Source organism: Sturnira hondurensis, unplaced genomic scaffold, assembly GCF_014824575.4.
Source record: "Sturnira hondurensis isolate 20B ecotype Veracruz unplaced genomic scaffold, ASM1482457v3 Scaffold0018725, whole genome shotgun sequence".
Taxonomy (NCBI): domain Eukaryota; kingdom Metazoa; phylum Chordata; class Mammalia; order Chiroptera; family Phyllostomidae; genus Sturnira; species Sturnira hondurensis.
In genome coordinates this window covers 191,611-211,529 of record NW_028091356.1, presented here as the reverse complement: position 1 = coordinate 211,529, position 19,919 = coordinate 191,611, and the positions used below count along the sequence as shown (strand labels likewise).

Below are 19,919 nucleotides of genomic sequence, written 5' to 3'. Positions count from 1 at the left end.
CAACACTCTAAGGACAGCTGGGGACATTTGGTCACTCTATCTTCTAGGGCTAACATCTTGGCAATTCTGGGTTGAATAAATGAATCTGTCCATGATCTTCTGTACTGTAGGTATTTCTGTTGGGCATTAACAAAGCAGTCTATAGTTCTTCATAGCACCCATGACAATTTACAATAGAGAATTTAAGTATTTGTTAATGTTTGTTTCCGCTATAGTCTAGAAGCTCCAGGGAAGTATATATCGTTCTTTGCTGTATCTCTAGCAAAGAGCACAATGCCAAAGTGCACTAGGTGTTTAAATATTTGTTGAACAAATGCATGAAAGAGAACTCACTCTCATAATTTACCACCTATCCTTAATTTTTCACTTTTATCAATATTTACTCTTTGTTGTTCAAGAGTTTCCATCCCTCCTCATCCATTCACTTTATGGAATAATTAGCCTATCCTATTGCTTGGACTTTTCCTTTGCTTCCAAGAAAGTTGTTTTTCTTTTTTTAAAAAACCAGTTTTTCACTAGTCTGTTCTTTTCTAGTATTATCTTCTCTTTTAGTGTTCTTGGAATCTGGGGAGGGGTTCTGGTAGGATTATAATAAATTTTGAAAAAGTGTGATGTGATAGCTAAGACTATGGGCTTGAGTTTTAGTTTCTCTTCTATAACATAACACCAGCTACCATGATGGTGCATAAAGTGTAAATGCGCATATCAGTAAAATGACAAGGAAGTCATCAACCAGTCGCTTCTGAGTCTATCGAACATCTGGTGACGGCCCCGAGTCGTTGCTTTTCCATAATAAACATCTCCAGGTTCTCTAAATATGTCTCAACGGTGTGGCTTCAAATTTCCTCATTTTTCATCTTGTACCGTACGCCCAGGAATGAATTTTGGCTGATCTACTTTTCAACTTACAACGTGGGGGGCCAGAATGGAAAACAATGCACAGCTAAATGGACAGACCTAGAGTCCCCTAGGTTCTGCTTACATGTTTTAGAAGCCTTACCACACCACAGTCAGGAAACCTGTGTTGCTGTTAAGATACAACCCCCCCTCCCCCGCACAATTCTGTCCTCATGTAGCTGACTTTTTGGGACACATACAATTATTCCATTAGTCTTATTGTATTGGATAAATTCAGTCTATTATTCTATTGTGAAGCTTAGAGGGCTATTTTGTCTTCTAATAAATCTCTTTCTAGCTTAACTTCCCCACTAATTTGATCAGGATACCATCAAGTCTTATCCAGGTTCCCAGAGGAGAAAGGCAAGGTGAGTACGCATTCATTCATCAGTGATCAAGTTTACAGAGAGGTTGCTACATGCCAGCAGCGGGCTAAGTGGTCCTAAAGATACAATGGAAAGCAAAAATTGGCATTCTCTACTCTCATGAAATTTACCCAACGGAGAAAAAAAAATAATCACTCTAATTATTGTATTCTTGTAAACTGAGTATGTTCACCAAAGGAGAAGAATGTGGTTCTATGATAGCATGTAACCAGGTAAACTGCCCCAGGCTAGGGTCTTGGGAGACAGGGACACTGAGGATTAAGCACCGTTTGCTAAGTGAGGAGGGAAAGAAGGATGAACCAGATGGAGGGCATCCACCAGCACGATGCTACTAGAAGACTCTCTTCAGATTATTAGTAGGCTGCTTAATTACACTTCACCTTGTCTCAAAAGTTATTTTGAAGGATGGCCTGACTGTCCAAGGCCAAGCTGCAGTTTAGTTCATCAGTCAGCTCTCACAGAATCCACATTCCAGATGTAATTTATCAGAACCAGAAGATTTAAAAAGATTTAAGCAGCTCAAATGGTATTTTGCAAAGTGTGATCCAAGGGCCAGCTGCATCAGGAACACCTGGGGTGCTTATTAAAAGGCAGATTCCTGGGCACCACCCCACGCCAAATGAATGAGAGACGACAGGGTTCAGGAACTCACATTTAACAAGCTCCCCAAGTGATTCTTTCACTTCGGTGTTGGAGAATCCCTGAATTAGCTGTGTTCTCACAGCATCTACACACTCATACCGAGTCTCAAGTCCTGAATATTCAATGCCTGAAGTGCTTTACTCTCAGAGTAGTCTGGCAAAGAGAAAGCAGGGTTTGGGAGCCAAGAGATCTGGAATCAAATCTGGTTCTATTACTTCCTATCTAGGTGAGCTTGGTCAAGTTACTCAATATTTCCAGGCCTGTTTCTTCATTGATAACATGTAGACAAGAATATCTATGTCATAAGGATGTTGTTGCAATTAAACAAGAGAGTCAGAACAATGATAGAGGAAGCCTGTCATTCTTTGGAACAACTACTGACGTCCACATACCATTTATAACAAGATGAATAAAACATCATCAGGTACCGCGCTGCCTATCATGCACATCAGAGCGAAGGAAACATTCCCATCCCATTAATTTGTTGTTTTTTGCATCTATCACCTTGTATTTAAGGTATAGCCAAACACATGTGCCATTTTCTGTTAAGGGTCCCATGAAAAATGTAGGTATTTTTTACCCCTTGAACTGTCTGAAGCCTCCTTACCATTATACATATGACAAAGGCCTAAAACTCTAGCATGACCTCAACCGGAATCTTCTCCAGCCTCATCGTTCCCCCTTGTTCCCCTAAGTTGGAGTTCCTTGGATCAAACACTTGTTCTGCTGCTTATCAGTATAAAGCCCTGGTGAAGTTACTTAAACTCTGCACCTTAGTTAACTCATCTGTGAAATGGGGATAATGACCTATTTCACGGGGATTTTAGAACTGTTAGATGACATTTAAGCACTGTTAGCTATTCTCATTGTCCCACTGTACCCACACCAGCAGCTGCCTCCTCTCAGTTCTCTGAAGGCTCTAGGCCCCTCCTCACCTCAGGATTTTCACTATTATCTTTGCCCATAATGCACTTGGCCTCTTCTCTGGGCAACTTCTACTCACTCTTAAGGCTGCATTCACCTGAAGCAGCTTCCTGATCCGCCCCTGCCACCACTTCTTAATAAAGTAGGTTAAGAACCCCTGTTAAACACTCATTCGCTCTGTATTTTTCCTTTGCAGCACTTATTAATTCAATGCTTATTTACTCCATTAAAATAGGAAACACGTCTTACACTACTCCACATCCACCCTGATAATTAGCACCATTCTGAGTCCATAACAGCACTCCAAATATTTTAAGTATTTGAGGAATGAATGATTTCTTAAATCTGACCCTGCCCAATCTTTCTCTAGAGATTGTCAACAACCTCTACAAGTCAGTCACTTTTCTGTCCAGAGGCAAAACGACTCTTCATTCCCTTTTCTTCCGGAGATAAAATTCTCAGAAATGCAAATCAAAAACTTAACAAATGCTTAGCTTTGGGCTGGCTGGGACCCCTGAGAGTGTGCTTCAACTCCAAGGTACGTTAGATCTGCACTATTCCGTGTGCTAACTACTACTATGCGAGGCTACTGAGCATCTGCAGTGTTGCTAGTCCAAAAGCACACGTGCTGAAGTGTGAAATACACACTGGACTTTAGATTTGGCACAAAAAAAGAATGTTAAATATCTCATCATTTAAACTATTTACTACATGTTGAAATATTTCAGAAATACAGGGTTAAATATATTACTAAAATTTTCACCTGTTTCTTTTTACCGTTTTAAATGTGGCTACTACAAAACTCACATACATGGTCGACATTAGATTTCTATCGGACACTGCTGTTTGAGACTATCTGCCTAGAAGGTATGTAGTAGTTCCCCATTTTATTTCCTCTCATTTTAATCCATAAAAAAAATCAGACTCCAAATTTTTTCATGTTTTTCTCAATTCTGATATTTCTGGTGTATGGGCTATTCCACCATCCCTATGAACATGTGTGACTATTTTAAATAAGGTACAGTTTCCTAATCTTTGGTTTTATCATGAGATTGCAAAAAAACACATAAAAACAAACAAACAAAACCCAAAGCCCTGGAGATTTACTATTCTGTCCCTACTTTATTTTTATACTATAAACATCATGGTTAAGAACACGAGATCTGGAGCCAGACCACCGGAGCCAGACCACCCGTTGTAGGAGCCCTGGCTCATGACTCACTAGCTGTGTAACTTGGTTGCTCCGAATATCTCTGTGCCTAAGCTTCCACAGCTAAAAACGGGATGTTAACAGTGTCTTCTTCACAGGGATGAGAGCATTAATTGGTATTGGTAAAGTGCTTAGAATGGTGCCTGCTATGCAGCAAGTGTTCAGTAAGTAATGACTACCACTGGTCATCACACAAACCCCTCACCCTCCCCACCCACTCATATATCCTCTTGTGATATTGGACACCTCTCCTAGTGATGTTGTTCCTCCAGAATGCTGCTACTTGCTAGCTGAGTAGCACTTGGGTAAGGTACTTAATTAACCTCTCACTTTTCAGTTTCCTTACTGTAAATGAGAATAGGTATTGCCACTTCCTTGCACAAGTCTGAATAACACAACGTACGCTAAGTTCTTCATGTGGTCCTTACGACCTAATATATAACTCAAATGCATTTTCTGGTTTAACACACGTGGTCAGAAGAAGATAGGTATTTTAGGAAGAAGGAAACAAGACCTGGGAGGCGAAGACTTGCCCGAAATTAGCTATCTGGGCAATACTGGAATGAGGAATCAAAGGACAAAGGACTGAGGACTGAGGACTCCGAGTCAAATATTCTTTTTTCACGAAACTAGGGCTTCTCTCCCTAAGTACGGGTGCTAGAAATAAATTATTTCATGATGTTCAGGTGATTCCAATGTTTGCAGAAATGCAAGAAACCGGAGAAATAAGTCTATCGTCCTGTTGCCCGCTGAAACTGCGATATAAAATCAAAACACAGGTTTTGTTAATACCATTATTAGGTCAAAGTATCCAAGAGCCCTAAAGCCTGCGACGTGAAATTTCAGTAAACAAAACAAAGCAACGAGCTTCTCCTCTAGCACCCCGAGGAAACTGGGGACCGCAGCAAGGAGGTTCAAACGAACCGGGCCTTAGGGGCTGGGCCGGTTCCCGCCCAGGCTGAGCGGCCCAGTCGCCTCCAGACCCGAAGGAGGCCACGGCCGCGCAGCGCCCGCCCGCCCCTCACCTCCGGCTCCGGGCGCTCCGAGGCCATTCCACAGCGCTCCAGCGCAGGCCCGGGCCAGAGAAGAGGTTCCACTTGTGACCCCTGACCTGGCTACCTCGCACCGGGCCTGCGCAGGTAGTGAATGGGCGGGACGGAAATGAATGGGCGGGACGAGTTGTGAGCTCTCTGATTGGTGGAAGGAGCCCACTTACGGGACTAGCTGACTGGCAAACAGGAAGAGGAGGTTGTTGCCGCCCACACTGGCCCCGCTATGCAGGTGAATATTGGTTTGGGGCTCTTGATTGCCAGTTAGTTTCAAGGTGCCGGACGGAGAGTGGTTGAATGGGGGGAGATTAGAAGTTGGGGTGAGAGGAGGGTGCAGAGCGGGCAGCTGGCGTACTAGAACGTGGTGTGGAGGGGCAAGGCCTACTGGATAGGAAGAGTTGGAGATTTCATGGGTTGGGAGCCCTGCCGACTGGAGACAGTCTGTGGCTAAATCGGGAGGGAGGAAGCAGCACTGATTTGCTGGAGTGTGGGGAAGGATCAGGTTGTAATTTGGGCAGGCTGAGATGTTAATCTAAGGAAGAGGCGGGAAGGGGCGCGTTGCTCGGCCCGGCCTCGGCTGTTGGGTGGATGCCGGTGGATGCCGGTGGATGTCGTTGGATGTAGAACTATCGGGGCATTTGTAATTGGAGAGTCGCCCGAGGTGAAGAAATGGTGGGACCACACTGGCTAAAACCTAAACTACAACTATAAACTACAACTATAAACTACAACTATAAACCTAAACTATAATCTGAGGCCGTGGGCTCCTGCCCTGCACATGGCGAGTTTGCAAAACTGTTTCACAATCTGTGCCCGATAGTTGTTAAGGATGAAGATGTGAAGTAAAACTGGAGGTCACAGATGGAAAGAAATTGCTTTGCGGACACCCCCTCCCCCCAGCATTTACAGTTGTTTGTCTACTGCTTAGGACATGTGAATTTTGGGCGGTTTGTTTGTCGTTTGTCATTTAGTTTCTTGCCCCCGTAGTCTGTCAGTAAATATTTATAGGTTGACTAAGCCCACGAAAGGAGTACAGAAATATTGGCACAGAGATAAAATGGGTGCAGATGAATTCAGCAAGGAGGAGGTGGAAACAGCAAATGCCGAAGGCAAATGAAGCGGGACAGGGGGTGGGGGTGCGGGGTGCAAGGCCAGCATTCAGAGACCTTCATGTGCTGGTAGATTTCTCACAGATTGTGTGCCACTGACAAGAACAGCCCAGCTCAGAAGGCAAGTTGTAGGACAGAAGAGTACATACGCTGCAGAGGTACACAGAAAGAATAAACCCAAGGCATTTAGGTCTGGAGAAAAGTTCTCAATGAGAGAGAATAGAGTGTACTTCACACAGAGAAAAAACAGTCATGCTTGAGGAGGTGATGAGACAGAGGAATCAGCTGGTAGGAGGAACTGAAATCAGGTGAACGGGTTGAAAGGTCCAAGGGTTGACATTACCTGTAACCCAAATACCGGAGATAACAAAACAACCTGACTCTCCCATGCAAATGAGATCCTGTGTTACTTGACTAGTGTTGCGCGTTGTCCTCCTGTGTGTGTATGTCATACTCGCACACTCATCCGAGTAATCAACCTGTTCCTATTGGTGCAGAGGGAGGAGAAGCAACTTGAGGCATCATTAGATGCACTACTGAGTCAAGTGGCTGATCTGAAGAACTCACTGGGGAGTTTCATTTACAAGTTGGAGAACGAGTATGACCGGCTGACCTGGTAAGGGTGGCCAGGGCAACCTGGGGAGGGCTCCGTGGATGGGGGACCAGGCCTCCTGGTGGACAGCACATCTCCAGTGGTGTAACCATTTATCAGTTTGCAAACATCTTATGATGTGTTAAGAGCTGGGTTGCCCAATATTTAACAAGTGAAGTGTAGCTTAGGGCCTCCATGGCAAGGACATAGTGAAGTGCACAGTTTCCCAACCTAGGTTCTTTGTACTTTTGATGCTCATTCTTCGACGTCACTGGGAAGAGATCCTTCCTCAGTGGGTCCCCCCGCCACAGTAGGGATACAAAAGCCACACTGGATCTCTTGCCATAGATAAAAGACTCACCGACCATTATCGGTGAGTCTTTCAAGTCCAGCCTACACTGGAAGTATGGATTTTATTCCTAGGCCAGAAAGGAGGCCTAGAAATAGGCCTCAGTTTTACTCAGTTTCTGAATTTTTAATGGTAATAGTGTAACAATGGTTCTTATTTTGCCACAGTTCCTCACCCCATTTGGATAATGAACTGCCTTTTTCTCCATCTGTGCCAGAAACTGAAAGTGTGTCCCTTTTTCCTAACCTCACAATCCCTATAAGCCTGTCTGGTTCCCACCCAGTCAAGCCAGAGGGCTGCGAGACTTTGGGGGGTAAATCTGGGTATTCCTGATCTGAAGGACTCCTTTGAGACTACTGGGCGCATTCTGACACCTTCTTACTGCCACCAGGCCCTCTGTCCTGGACAGCTTTGCCTTGCTGTCTGGACAACTGAACACTCTGAACAAGGTCTTGAAGCATGAAAAGACACCATTGTTCCGTAACCAGGTCATCATCCCTCTGGTGTTGTCCCCAGACCGGGATGAAGATCTCATGGTAAGAGGGGAGGAAAGTTGCAGCTTGGGAGATGAAGTTCTGAGATGAGGCCCTAGAGCACAGTTGTTGTTTGGGTATTCTAGAACTTCTGAATGTGCAGTAGTGTGTGGCAATAAAAAGTGAGGGCTGCCTTTTGGAGGCCTTGTTTTCCGTCCTTCTGGAGTTGGGGAGCTACTCCCAAATAAAGCTGAAGACTGTGTCATCAAGGCAGAGACCTTTCTCCTCGAATACCTATCTCAAGCAAAAAGTATGTTCTGCCCTGGCTGGTGTGGCTCAGTGGATTGAGCACCGGCCCGTGAACTGAAAGGACACTGGTTGGATTCTCAGGGCACATGCCTGGGTTGCAGGCCAAGGTCCCCAGTTGAGGGCGTGAGAGAGGCAACTGATCGATGTATCCCATATGTTCTTTTGTGACTTTGTATATTTTAGCGTTTGATAAAAATATAGTAGAGAGATTTGCTCCTGTGTCTGGTAGATACAGGGGTGTGAGGAGACAGGAACAAAGGAGGAGGAATACAGGAATGAGGGGTAGAGTGTCCTAGGAAGCCAAATATTGTAAGTCTTAGGCTGTGTTTTTCCTGAAAATGCACTGTTTGCCTGTGGCAGGAACTACAGTATATATCAGGCCAGATCGAATCTTCTTGGAATGCATAGGAGGATTAATAAAATCTGTGTTTTACAGAGGCAGACTGAAGGACGAGTACCTGTTTTCAGCCATGAGGTGGTCCCTGACCATCTGAGAACCAAGCCTGACCCTGAGGTCGAAGAGCAAGAGAAGCAGCTGACAACAGATGCTGCCCGAATTGGTGCTGATGCAGCTCAGGTTGGGCTGACTCGCGCCCTGCTGCCCCCCACTCCCCGCGTCCCATCATGAGAACCCAGGCATTGCCTTTGCTGTTGGGTGGAATGCACAGTGGGTTGCATGCAAATTGCCCCCAGAAGGACACCAGAAAGCAACTTCCCCACAGTCACCTCTTGCTGGTCCTAATCTCTGCACCAATTTTTGTGTTATAGAAGCAGATCCAGAGCTTGAATAAAATGTGCTCAAACCTTCTGGAGAAAATCAGCAAAGAGGAACGAGAATCAGAGAGTGGAGGTATGGAGGTATCAGTGGCAACGTGGAGAAGGAAAGAGGAATAAGATCACTTCTACAGGAGTGGTGGTTTTGGTAGTAGTGAAGTGAGGATGTAAGAATGAGCTCCTCAGGAAAGGAGTAGGTGGAGGAAATGGGTGAAAAGGGAGAATTCTGAGATGGTTATGGGCGTCCTCTGGCTCCTCTTCTGGGCCACCAGGGAGTCTGGATGCTGCTGAATTCAGAACTCCAAGCTCTGGTACCCATATGGGTTTTCATACTGCTGCGTTCAGTCCAGGGCCAGAGGTATACCCCAGAGTCCTCACTCACCTTTTTCTTCAGGTCTCCGGCCAAACAAGCAGACTTTTAATCCTGCAGACACCAATGCCTTGGTGGCAGCTGTTGCCTTTGGAAAGGGATTGTCTAATTGGAGACCTTCAGGCAGCAGTGGACCTGGCCAGCCAGGCCAGCCAGGAACTGGAACAATCCTTGCAGGAACCTCGGGGTTACAGCAGGTGCAGATGACAGGTGCTCCAAGCCAGCAGCAGTCAATGCTCAGTGGGGTGCAAATGGCTCAAGCAGGTCAACCAGGTAAGATGGCAGGGGCTGACGTGGTGACAGGCCTTGAACAGGGAGTAGGAATAAGTAGAATCGTCTGTGCCTCCAGCATCCCCCGGAGCTGGAGATTTTCTCCTAGTCTCCTGGATCATGACCCAGAAAACAATTTTTAGGAGCAAAATTTTCATTTTGGGACTCTAACAAACACCAAGAGAATGAAGAATAACTTTGAATAGCAGAAATTGCTCTCACCTCCAACCCCCATCTCAGACCTCTTTCTCAACTACCCTCTGTTCCGTTTACTCTGGATATTTGGTGTGTTGCCAGGGTTTTTTCTTAGAGAAACTGATGGTCAAACCTTAAGTAAGACCACTTGGGATCCCTGGCTGTTGTACCTCAGTGGATTGAGCGCGGGCCTGCGAACCACACTATCACGGTTCTGTTCCCAGTCAGGGCACATGCCTGGGTTGCAGGTCAGTTCACAGCAGGGGACTCACGAGAGTCAACCATACATTGATAATTCTCTCCTCTCCTTCCCTTCCCCTCTAAAGATAAATAAATAAATATTTTTTTAAAAAACCCACTTGGTAGGTGGGTTGGGAATTGATAAGCAGTCAAGTTTCCCAGTGCTGCATGATTTTTTTCTCTGTACACTATCTCCTCATTTTGAGTAATGATGAGAGCAGTCTGAAGGAGTTCAGATGCAAGTAACTAGAAGAGGTATTTTCTTCAAAGCTGCCTGAGAAAAGGGTCAATTAAAATAAAAGAGAATAGCCCTGGCTAGTGTAGCTCAGTGGACTGAGTGCCGGCCTGTGAACTGAAAGGTTGCTGGTTCATTTCCCAGTCAGGGCACATGCCTGGGTTGCAGGCCAGGTCCCTGGTTGGGGGCCGTGTGAGAAGAAACCACTCTCTCATACAATGATGTTTCTCTCCCTCCCTTTCCCTCTCTTTAAAAGTAAACAAATAAAATCTTTATAAAAGAGAGAAAACATATACTTTTACCCATGACATTAAATGAAGGTCACACAAGTTTAGCTGTTTTTTCTAGGAGTAGGTGAGCAGGAGTCTGACCCTCCCACCACCCACCCCATCAGTCCTCTCCTTCTGGTCACCTTTAGGGAGAGGGCTGAGTGAGGAACCCCACCTCTGAGGTTTGCCATCCAAGGTCAGATGCCACAGAGGTTCCAAGATGATTGAGGGGGTGGCAGAAGGAAGCGTGAGAGACCACATTTCTGGCCGATCATAAAAGTCTTACCATGCTTCCCGTGTCTTCACGTTCCTTTCAGGGAAAATGCCAGGTGGAATAAAAACCAACATCAAGTCAGCTTCAATGCATCCCTACCAGCGGTGAGTGTGGCCAGCAGCCTCCACAGCCAAGTGTTCTTTGCAGAGTTGGGCAGTGAAATGGCCTTTTGCCCAAAGCTGACCTAGATGAGCAGGATAAAAGAACATGGACTTTCTGCAGCAGACAAATCCCAGCTCCACCACCGACCAGCTGTGTGACCTTGCAAGGGGCCTAGTTTTCTAAGCCTGTTTCCTTATTTGAGAATGGTGATAATACCTACCTCATAGGGTTGTTATGAGGATTAAAATGAAAAAATGAATGTAAAACACTAAGCACAGTGTATGAAATAATCGGCATTCAATAAAGGACAGTTTCTATAGCCACTTCTCCCTGTTGCCCTCAGTCCTTGATCCAGAACTAGCCCTGATCTGATACTGTTTCATGCCATGGGAGAGCTGATGAACACGAGATGCCATGAGAGCTGAGGTCATGGGACTCTCAAAAAAGCCTGTGCTTATTTCGTGCTGCTACAAACCGTGTCAGGCTGTGTCTTCAGAGGCTCACCATCTCTGCCCAGGTTCCATCCTGGCCATCTCTGAGCTGTAGGCGATGAGGCTTCTGGGCTTGGATGGCTCTCCCTGCAGCTGTGGTGCAGTTTGGGCCAGCTGTGCTCTCCATTCCCTCAGAAGCCAGTTCAGCTCTTGCCCGGGAAGTGGTCTCCAAGTCTTACCGTGCCCTGCACACAAGGAGGAGGATGCTGAAGGCCCAACGGGTGGGGGCTTCCCCAAGAAGTGGCTCTACCAGGTAGGGCTGTGTAAGAAAGGGGGTTTTTTTAGCATTCGAAAAAAGCCCTTTCTTTCCAGGCTCATCTTTCATACTTTAGAGGAAGAGGGGAATTTTACTGCACCCTCTTTCATCAGGGTTTGGTTGTCCTCGTCATATGCCCAGTTCCTAGACTCCAGCCAGGACGGCTCTCCTCCAGTCCGCTGAGCCTGAGCCTCAAGTAAGGGCCAGATGGGCGGTGGGAGAGGGCCCCCTCCAGTACCTTCACTTGCTTTCCTGAAGCCGAAGAAGAGCAGAGCGAGTTTGGGTCTCCAGTCCAAGCGGCCTTTCTCAGCCCTTCCTTGTGGGCAAGGACGGGGGTTAAGTCAGCAGAAGTGGACCAAAAGATTTCCCTGAATAGTTATTTAAACTTTGATGGTCACTGAGTTGGGCTTATCTGACAGCCATTTATAGAAGAGCTATATAGGGACCAGAGACCGTATATCAGAGACTTGCAGGTTTGCTGCAAGGCACCTCGAATTTTTTCTCCCTAAAGAGTTTTATCTTTGATTAGCTTTGGTCCGAAAGTCCTAAGGTTCGAGGAGAGCCTGTTCATCTCCTTCCGCTGCCTTTTTTTCTGTTTTCTCATCACATTGCTTGTACTTGGGCATTTGTTCGGTGCCAGGCAGAATTCTGCCAGACTGGGGCAGCAAAGGACTACAAAAGTGGTCCTAGATGTCACAGCCATTCTCGTTCCCTAAGGACAAGAAACGCACAAAGCACACTAACCGAGTTACACAGCAGCACAGGGAGTGACGTCATCAGCTCTGAGGCAATGCCTGACCTTTCTCCCACTTTCTCGGCACTGCCTTTCTGCTCTGTCAGCTGCCTCAGGTCTTCATCTGATCCCTTCCTACTGATGAGGTCAAAGCTAACTGTCGTCGAGCCTAAGGCTCACACTGTGCTCCTCTAAAATCCCTGGCGTGTTGGCAACTGCCATCCTTTATTCCACCAAAAGAATCCCTCCAGTTGAGAGGCACCGAACCCAAGTTTCTCGGTTGTCTATGGTGAATACTGACTTCATTCCCACCCGACTGTTTAAAATGGATTCCTGTCCTCCAAGAATGGAACTATCCTGCCCCAAGAGAAACATGAAGGACCGGATCTGTATCTTGTGCCCAGAGGCAAATACTCCTCATTCTGGAGGCACTCACATCTCTATGTTCTAAACTTTGGGAGTATTTGCTTACATTCCCAGGCCCTCCCCACCCCTAAATCATCTGGGGCACACAAACCTATGTAGCATCACTAACTTTGGGGCCCATAGAACCCAGTAACCGCCTCAGTGGAGAGTATGTATCTCCCACCCCTGATACACCTGTTCCCTCGGGAGGGAACGTATGTGTACGGAGATTCCTTTAAAGACGAGGATATGACCTGCTTGCTTGCTCAGATTTAGAATTTGCAAAAGATGGCTCTCTTGCCCTACTTCGGTAATATTCCTCAGTTTCTGACTGCTCTGTTTTACCTGGGGATTGCTTTTTCCTACTCTTGGGGCTCCTAGGGAATGAGATTATCTTCCAGGTTTATGTCTAGGGTGGAGAAAGAAGCAGCAGCTGTGAAATACCAAACTTACCACACCACTGAGTCCATCCTGCTGAAGGTGGAGGCTTACTGAGTCAGTACAGCTCTGTCCTAAGGTTGGGGTTGGGTCATTGCTGAACCTCCTATTCATTCATTGCCCAGTCACCCTATTTTCTTCTCCTTCTGGTGTCTATTGCATTCTTACCTAAACAGTTTACTTCAGTTAACCTTGTACTTTCTTGGGAAACAGCCAAGATAGAAATTTAGGCTGTAGCTAAGTGCTCCCTGTAACTCCACAATGAATCCTGGCATTAGGACTGAGCTGGAGGAGGTGTATTGCCCACCTCCTGCCCTGCTGCTTGGGGGAAGAAGCTGAACTCTGTAGGAATGCCCCAGCGCAAGGCTGGTCCCTTTTCCCACCCCCTTCCCACCTCCCCCAGGCAGCTGGGAACAACCTCTCCCTTTGTTTGAGCTTCTTGCACAGAATAATCCTCCTATGGACAATGTATTCTCTGTGCCCTGTGGACACAGGGGCTGTATGAGCTGATCCCAGCACCAGGCAGGACAGAGACTGAATCCTTCTAAACGCCCACCCTGGGTCAACTCCTGATTGCTGTCTAGAGAAACTAAGGGATGTACATTTTCTTTAATCTGCTTCAGATTTGAGGGGATAACCTTTTGAAGTTTAGCAACAAGCCAAAATTTGGGCCAGGAGCTTTGGTCCCTTTTCGGTTCGGTCCTGAGGGTTCACTGTGCCCACCTGAGGAGGCTCTATGTGGCTCTGGCCCGACAGCCTTGAACGCACAGGGGCTAACTTTTGTAAAGAATTTGCCACCCTGTAGATGGGGCTCTCTAATTGGAACAGGAGGCAAACTCCAACCCATCTGACAGGGCCACAGCACCCCATCACTCCAACATGTGTTTTGTCTGACCAGACAAACTTCTTGTCTCCTTCCCTTTAACTTCTCTCTCTGTTGTTCTTGGGCTCCTGTGAGTCACTGTGGCAGGTCCTGGATCCTTACTGTGGTCTCTTGATGGGTTCATATGCTCTCAGCATGTCACCTACCATTAGGACATGGCATCTTGTGCAACTATATCATGGACAAGATCACCCGAGTGACCCCAGTGCTCCTTCCCAGCTCTCAAGTCTCTGGAAATGATTCTTTTTTGTCTTCAGTGCATGACTGTAGTTGTAGTCTCTTCTTTCAACTACGATGCTGTAGTCTCTTCTTTTCCCATTTTGGCTTTGGTCTGGCGGTGGTTTTCACAACACCTGTGTGCTGGCAGCAAACCCATTGCAAGAAACCCTACAGGCTGTTCTTAAAGATCCCTCTCTGTTACTTGTAACTGAACATACTACCATCTTTCTAGACCACTACCCTAAATTTTTTTTCTAGCTTCCACTAACTCTCTAGTGAAAAGTCATCCAAGAGGAGGTAAGTCACCACAGAGATACATGTATCGTGAATCACAAGTCACCTTTCCACTCTCTGCTCCTGGGCAAGATGCATCGTACAGAGACTCCTCCAGTACAAGCGGTAAATTATACTTTTTCTATGTGATGAGAACCTTCCTTACTGAATCAATCTCAAGAACTCGGAGCTGTTTCCTTTCCTAATTTCCCTCTGCCTTCTTCCCTCTTCTTACCCGAATTTCCCTAGCTGGTGGTCATTTCGATTCTTCTCTTGCCCACACTCACATGTATTCCTTTGTTCTTTTTACTAAGTTCTCTGGGCTGCACCTGTTCCCAAGGGTTGGTGTCCTTTCAGCGTCTCTTCCTTCTTGATTCCGCCTCCCCACTCATTGACCCACAGCCATGCTCTCGCTGTCTCTTCGCCCACACCTCCCATTCGCTCTTCAGTCCCTGCACGGGCTTCTTCTTCCACCATTCCCTTTCCTCGGGAACTCCTCTATCATCTGCCTAATGGTAAAATCCAGGATTTTTTTCAATCCTCATCTTATCTGAGCTCCAGAGCATTGATCTGTGCTGATCATTTCCTTTTCATTTCTTTCTTCTTGGCTCCTACCACTGGGATCGTTCCTTCTCTGCGGCACTTGGCTTCTATCCCTTTGGCGGCTTCTTGGATGCTGTCATTTTGCAGGACTCTGTCCTTAACCCTCTTTTCTTCTTATTCTACTGGCTGCCTGTGCCCACCACTCTCATGTACCTCTTTGGTGAGCTGAAAAGACTATTGGGCATCTCTACTCACATGACCCACAGGTACCTCAAATTCTAAAGGTCCAAATCCAGTCATCCTTCCCTCCACCCCTGTTTCTTTGTTAGTTTTCCTGGGTGTGACCTAAGCCAGGTCCATGGAAGCCGCTCCACATTCTTCCCGGTTCCTGTCCTCAGCCCCCTGCATCCAATCAGGTTCCAAATCCTACCAGTTCTGTCTTCCGGATATCCGTCCGTCCCGCCCTGCAGTTTAGGCCCTGGGCCTCTCACCTGAAAATTACTCAGACCCCTGTCTCCAGTCTTGCCCACACCCACTCCTCTTTTACGTGGCTGCCAAACAGCTCTTTTAGACGACAGACCTAACTGTATTGCTCCCTCGATTGAAATCCTTTTGATAATTTCCTTCCCGTGTTTCTCAAACTGGAGTCCACACACCTGGCAGATCAGTAAGGCCAGTGCCAGGCACATTGGGAGTCAGGATAAAATCATCCTGGAACACACATTTCACTTAAAAGTGATTTGTAGCAGAGAATACAAAATGATCATTCATATATTGCTAAGAGAAAATAGACTTCAAAAAGCTCCTGCTGCAGTCACGTGTTGTTTAATGACGGATGGATGTTCTGGGGAACAAGTCGTTAGGTGATTTTGCCATTGTGCAAACACGCGGCGAACAAACCCAGACAGCAGAGCCCACTGCCAGCCTCGGCTGCGTGTGCACAGCCTATAGCTCCTGGGCTTCAAACTTGTAAGATACTATACTTACTATACTAAACAACTATAGGCCATCGTAATGATGTAAGTATTTTGTATCTAAACATAGAAAAGGCACAATGAAAATACAGTATAAAAGATCAAAAACATTTCACCTGTATAGGGTGCTTATCATGAATGAAGCTTGCAGGACTGGGATTTGCTCTGAGTGAGTCCATGAGTGAGTGGCAAGTGGATATGAAGGCCAAGGACATGACAGGGCACTGCTGTAGGCTTTGTAAACACTGGCCACCAGCATCTCCACAAACACATAAGTAATGCATCGCGTTATGACATTACGATGACTATGACTCTGCTAGGCAAAAGGACTTTTTCAGCTGCATTATAATGTTATGGGGTCACCTATGTACAGGTGGCCTGTTGTGTGGTGCAGACCACAGTCTGAGGGCTGCAGACTAAGCCACCGGATTCCCTGGGGACATTTATATACTTTCCCCCCTCTTTTTGCCATTACATTTACTTCCCTGGAAAACAGCTCAAATCTTCTGAAAAGGCAAATAAGATTCCCTGTGATATAGCCCCCTGACTTCTTCTCCTGACTTATTTCCTATGTATATTGTCCTGCCACCCATTGGTCTGTCCTCAACTCAGCGCCACTCCCACCAGGTAAGGTCAATTACCTCCTCTGTTATGCTCCATATTTGTACCTTGTACAATCTAACTCTAGCTCATGCTGCCCTTTATTGCCCCCCAACCCCAAGTACACTAAAGTGTTTACATCCCAGTTTTTTCACCTGAGAGTTATATAATCTTTGGAAAGATAACATGCACCTGGGATGTCGAATTTGGGTTCAAAGCAAGTGTAGTGCCAGGCTGCCTGCGTTTGAACCCTAGCTGTGCCTGTACTAGCTGCGTGATTTGGGGCAAATTAATTTAATTCTATGTGCCTCCGTTTCTTATTTGTGTGGATGATAATTATAGTGGCTATTGCACAGGTTTGCTGTGAAAATTAAACAGATTAAGACATACAATGTGCGAGCCCTGGCTGGTGTAGCTCAGTGGATTGAGCGCGGGCCTGCGAACCAGACAATCGCGGTTCGATTCCCAGCCAGGGCACATGCCTGGGTTGCAGGCCGGTTCCTTGCAGGCTAACTACCAGCAGGGAACGCACAAAAAGGCAACCATACATTGATGTTTCTCTCCCTTTCTCCTTCCCATCTAAAGATATATAAATAAATAAAATCTTAAAAAAAAAAAGACATACAATGTGCTTAGAATAGTGCCTAACAATAGCAAAAGCTCAATAAATATCTTCAGTGCAGTGTCTAGAACTCTGCTGTTAGAAATTGTTGCTTAAATCGACGATTGACCAATATTCCTTAGGAAGTAACCTCTTCCTCCCTCTGCAGCTTGTCTGTGCTCACATCTCAGGAGCTTGGCCTCAGGAAACACCGCCTATGCCCATTTCACTCCCTATAGCGTCTCCTTAGCATCTTGAACGGAGCAGGCACTAGAACATGTTTACGCTGATTTGCCTGATGTTGTAAGTCATGTTTGAATCCAGTTTTGTGAGTTTTCTTTCTCCCACTTAGTTGTCACTCTTTCACTGAAGCCCAGTATGGTCTCTTAAATTGCATCATTTTGATTTGAGGCTGAATGACAAGCTCCCTCACCTGATAGGCTCTGTCATCCCTCCTGCGCTGTATCTCTTCCCTGTCCAAACCAGGTAGACTCCGTCCCACTGTCTGCCCACGTTCTGTCCCTAAACAGGGCCTTCATCACTCATAGGTCTCTCTGTGCAGCTGTGATCGGTTCTCTCCTGGACTGTCCCCACTTACTTGGTCCGGACTCAGGCCCTCATGGTGGCTGTGTGTAAGTCGCTGTGCATACCACCACCAGAGCTCCATGCCTGCCTCTCTTCCCTTCGCTCTCACCGCCCACCCTTCAGGCCTTGTTTTGTTATGGCATACCCCACTGTTCTTGCCACCAAAACCAGAAACACTCTCAGCTGTAGCCATAAGGAAATACCTGGGGGTCAGGTGCTGTCTCACACCTCAGTGGTTCTCTACCCTCTACTTGGAACGTCTGCCCTCTCTTTTTCCTGCTCCAAGCCCCTTGTTCACTTACTGAGCAATTCATCCTTCCAGTTCAAGTACCATTTCCTCCCCTGTACAATTGACCATTCTTAAATTATGCCTCTCTGTACAATACACAAATTCTGCATTACAGAATGCCATTGCAGTTTATTCATTTACAAGCTTAGATCTTGACCAGAACACTTACCTACTGTGTGGCCTTAGGCAAATTACTTTTCTTTCAAGAAACTCAGTTTCCACCTCTGTAAAATGGGATTATAGCACCGACTTCAAAGGCTACCTTCAACTGAACATTATTTAAAATTAAGTTAAACTTGAACAACAATAAGATAAAATAAATAGGACAAATAAAATTAAATTTAATCTCAGTTTTCTACAGGATAAAGTCCAAGCTTCTTAGAAAGGCATCATACAAGGCCCTTCAGGCACACAGTCAGCACTCAAATGCTAACTACTGTTCTCTTCTTTCTCTGCTTTCCTGAGCAATCTTATTTTTATTAAATGGGATATTAGACTCTTTTGATCGCAACACATTTCAGTTAAACTAACTTAACCAAACCCCAAAAAGGGGAGCCAATTGTATTTGAGTTATGCACATGCGGAGTGGAAGGGCAGCTGGCTCTGGGGGCCTGGGGGCTCCAGCCTTGCCCAGGTCCTCTGTGTCTGGATTCCTCCACTCTGCGGCAGAACTTGGATGGTTCTGATGCATTCTGTGCCATTGGGAGCTTGGATTGCGGGGAAGGGGAGAACATCACGATTAGTGAGCCAATGGAGTCGAGTTGGGTGGGAATTCCTTAGAGGAAATGAAAACAGGGTGATGGAAAAGTGTCTGAATACAACCCAAGGTAGAGCCACTGGGGTCCACTTTGTAACGTTTCATCTCTCCAGAGAGTCTTTAGGGTGTTTTCTCAAGCCCCGTCCTTCGTCCCATACTTACGGGGCTGTGTTTTGGGCTGCCTGCTGAATGTGCTGTCTTACCTTGAACTCAGATGTCCTGCACTACCTTCATTTGCTCCATCTGACCGCACCTGGGTTATCAGCTAATCATTGCCATCCGTTCTGGGCCCTCTCTCAGCTCTCTCCCTCCTTCCTCCTCACTCTGATTGCTCTGGATCAGGACTTCATTGTGCCCCGCCTGTGCCTCTCCGAGCTGGTGTCTCAGTTGGTCTTTCTTCTTCCTTTTCCTCTTTTTTTTTTTTTAAAAAAAAAATATTTATTTATTTTCAGAGAGAGGTGAAGGGAGGATAAACAGAGGGAGAGAAACATCAACGTGAAAGAGAGACCGCCAGTTGACCGCCTCCCACAGACTCTAAGCCAGGGATCTGGCCTAGCAACCCAGGTACGTGCTCTGACTAGAGAATCGAACTGGCGACCCCCTGGTTTACAGGCCAGCACTCAATCCACTGAGCCACACCAGCCAGGGCCCTAATTTTCCTCTTAATAATATAGCTCACTGTCATCAGGTGTGTCCTTGTAAAGAACAATGAGGATCATACCAACCCCCTTTCTTAAAAAATCTTCAGGGACACCCTCAGTACAAATGAAACTCCTGCTTCTTTTATTCAAAACACTTCATGATATGGGGCCAACCTACTTTTTCACCTTCTATCATATGTAGGCCTTTCACTCACCTTGTCCGTTAGCCAAACAGAATCACTTGCAGTTCCCTACACCTGTCCTGTCCTTCCCCCATGCCTTCCTCCCCACTTTTCCCTCAGCCTAGAACACCTATATTGCTTCCACCTTGCTTGCGATGTGACCTTGGGAAGGTCCTTCACCTTTTCTGATTCTTTTCATTTGGTAAGCAGGGATAATAACACCTTACACGACTGAGCCATAAAAGCATATAGAGAGCAACTGGCCCCCTGCTTGCCAGAGAAAGTACTGAACAGTAAGCTACATTTTCTCTTTTTCCCTTTTGGCCCTCCTCACACATATTCCAGATCTTGCTAACTCACTTTCTCCCATCTTGATAGCC

At 46.2% G+C, this 19,919-nt stretch overlaps 2 protein-coding genes across 3 annotated transcripts in view; one reads left to right on the top strand and one right to left on the bottom strand.

Moving 5' to 3' along the window:
* Positions 1 to 5,189, bottom strand: part of SZT2 (SZT2 subunit of KICSTOR complex) — a 51,079-nt gene extending 45,890 nt beyond the window's left edge. For both annotated transcript variants that reach the window (XM_037069677.1, XM_037069678.1), the window contains exon 1: positions 5,085 to 5,189. In XM_037069677.1, the coding sequence (XP_036925572.1) occupies positions 5,085 to 5,111 (27 nt within the window). In that variant the 5' untranslated portion in view covers positions 5,112 to 5,189. The remainder of the gene's footprint in view (positions 1 to 5,084) is intronic.
* Positions 5,190 to 5,266: 77 nt separating this feature from the next.
* Positions 5,267 to 10,992, top strand: MED8 (mediator complex subunit 8). The gene is made up of 7 exons (XM_037069653.1): positions 5,267 to 5,340; positions 6,715 to 6,833; positions 7,550 to 7,694; positions 8,377 to 8,517; positions 8,709 to 8,790; positions 9,109 to 9,357; positions 10,611 to 10,992. The coding sequence occupies exons 1-7, from the start codon at positions 5,335 to 5,337 to the stop codon at positions 10,673 to 10,675; spliced, it is 807 nt and encodes a 268-aa protein (XP_036925548.1). The 5' UTR covers positions 5,267 to 5,334; the 3' UTR covers positions 10,676 to 10,992.
* The last annotated feature ends 8,927 nt before the right edge of the window (positions 10,993 to 19,919 follow it).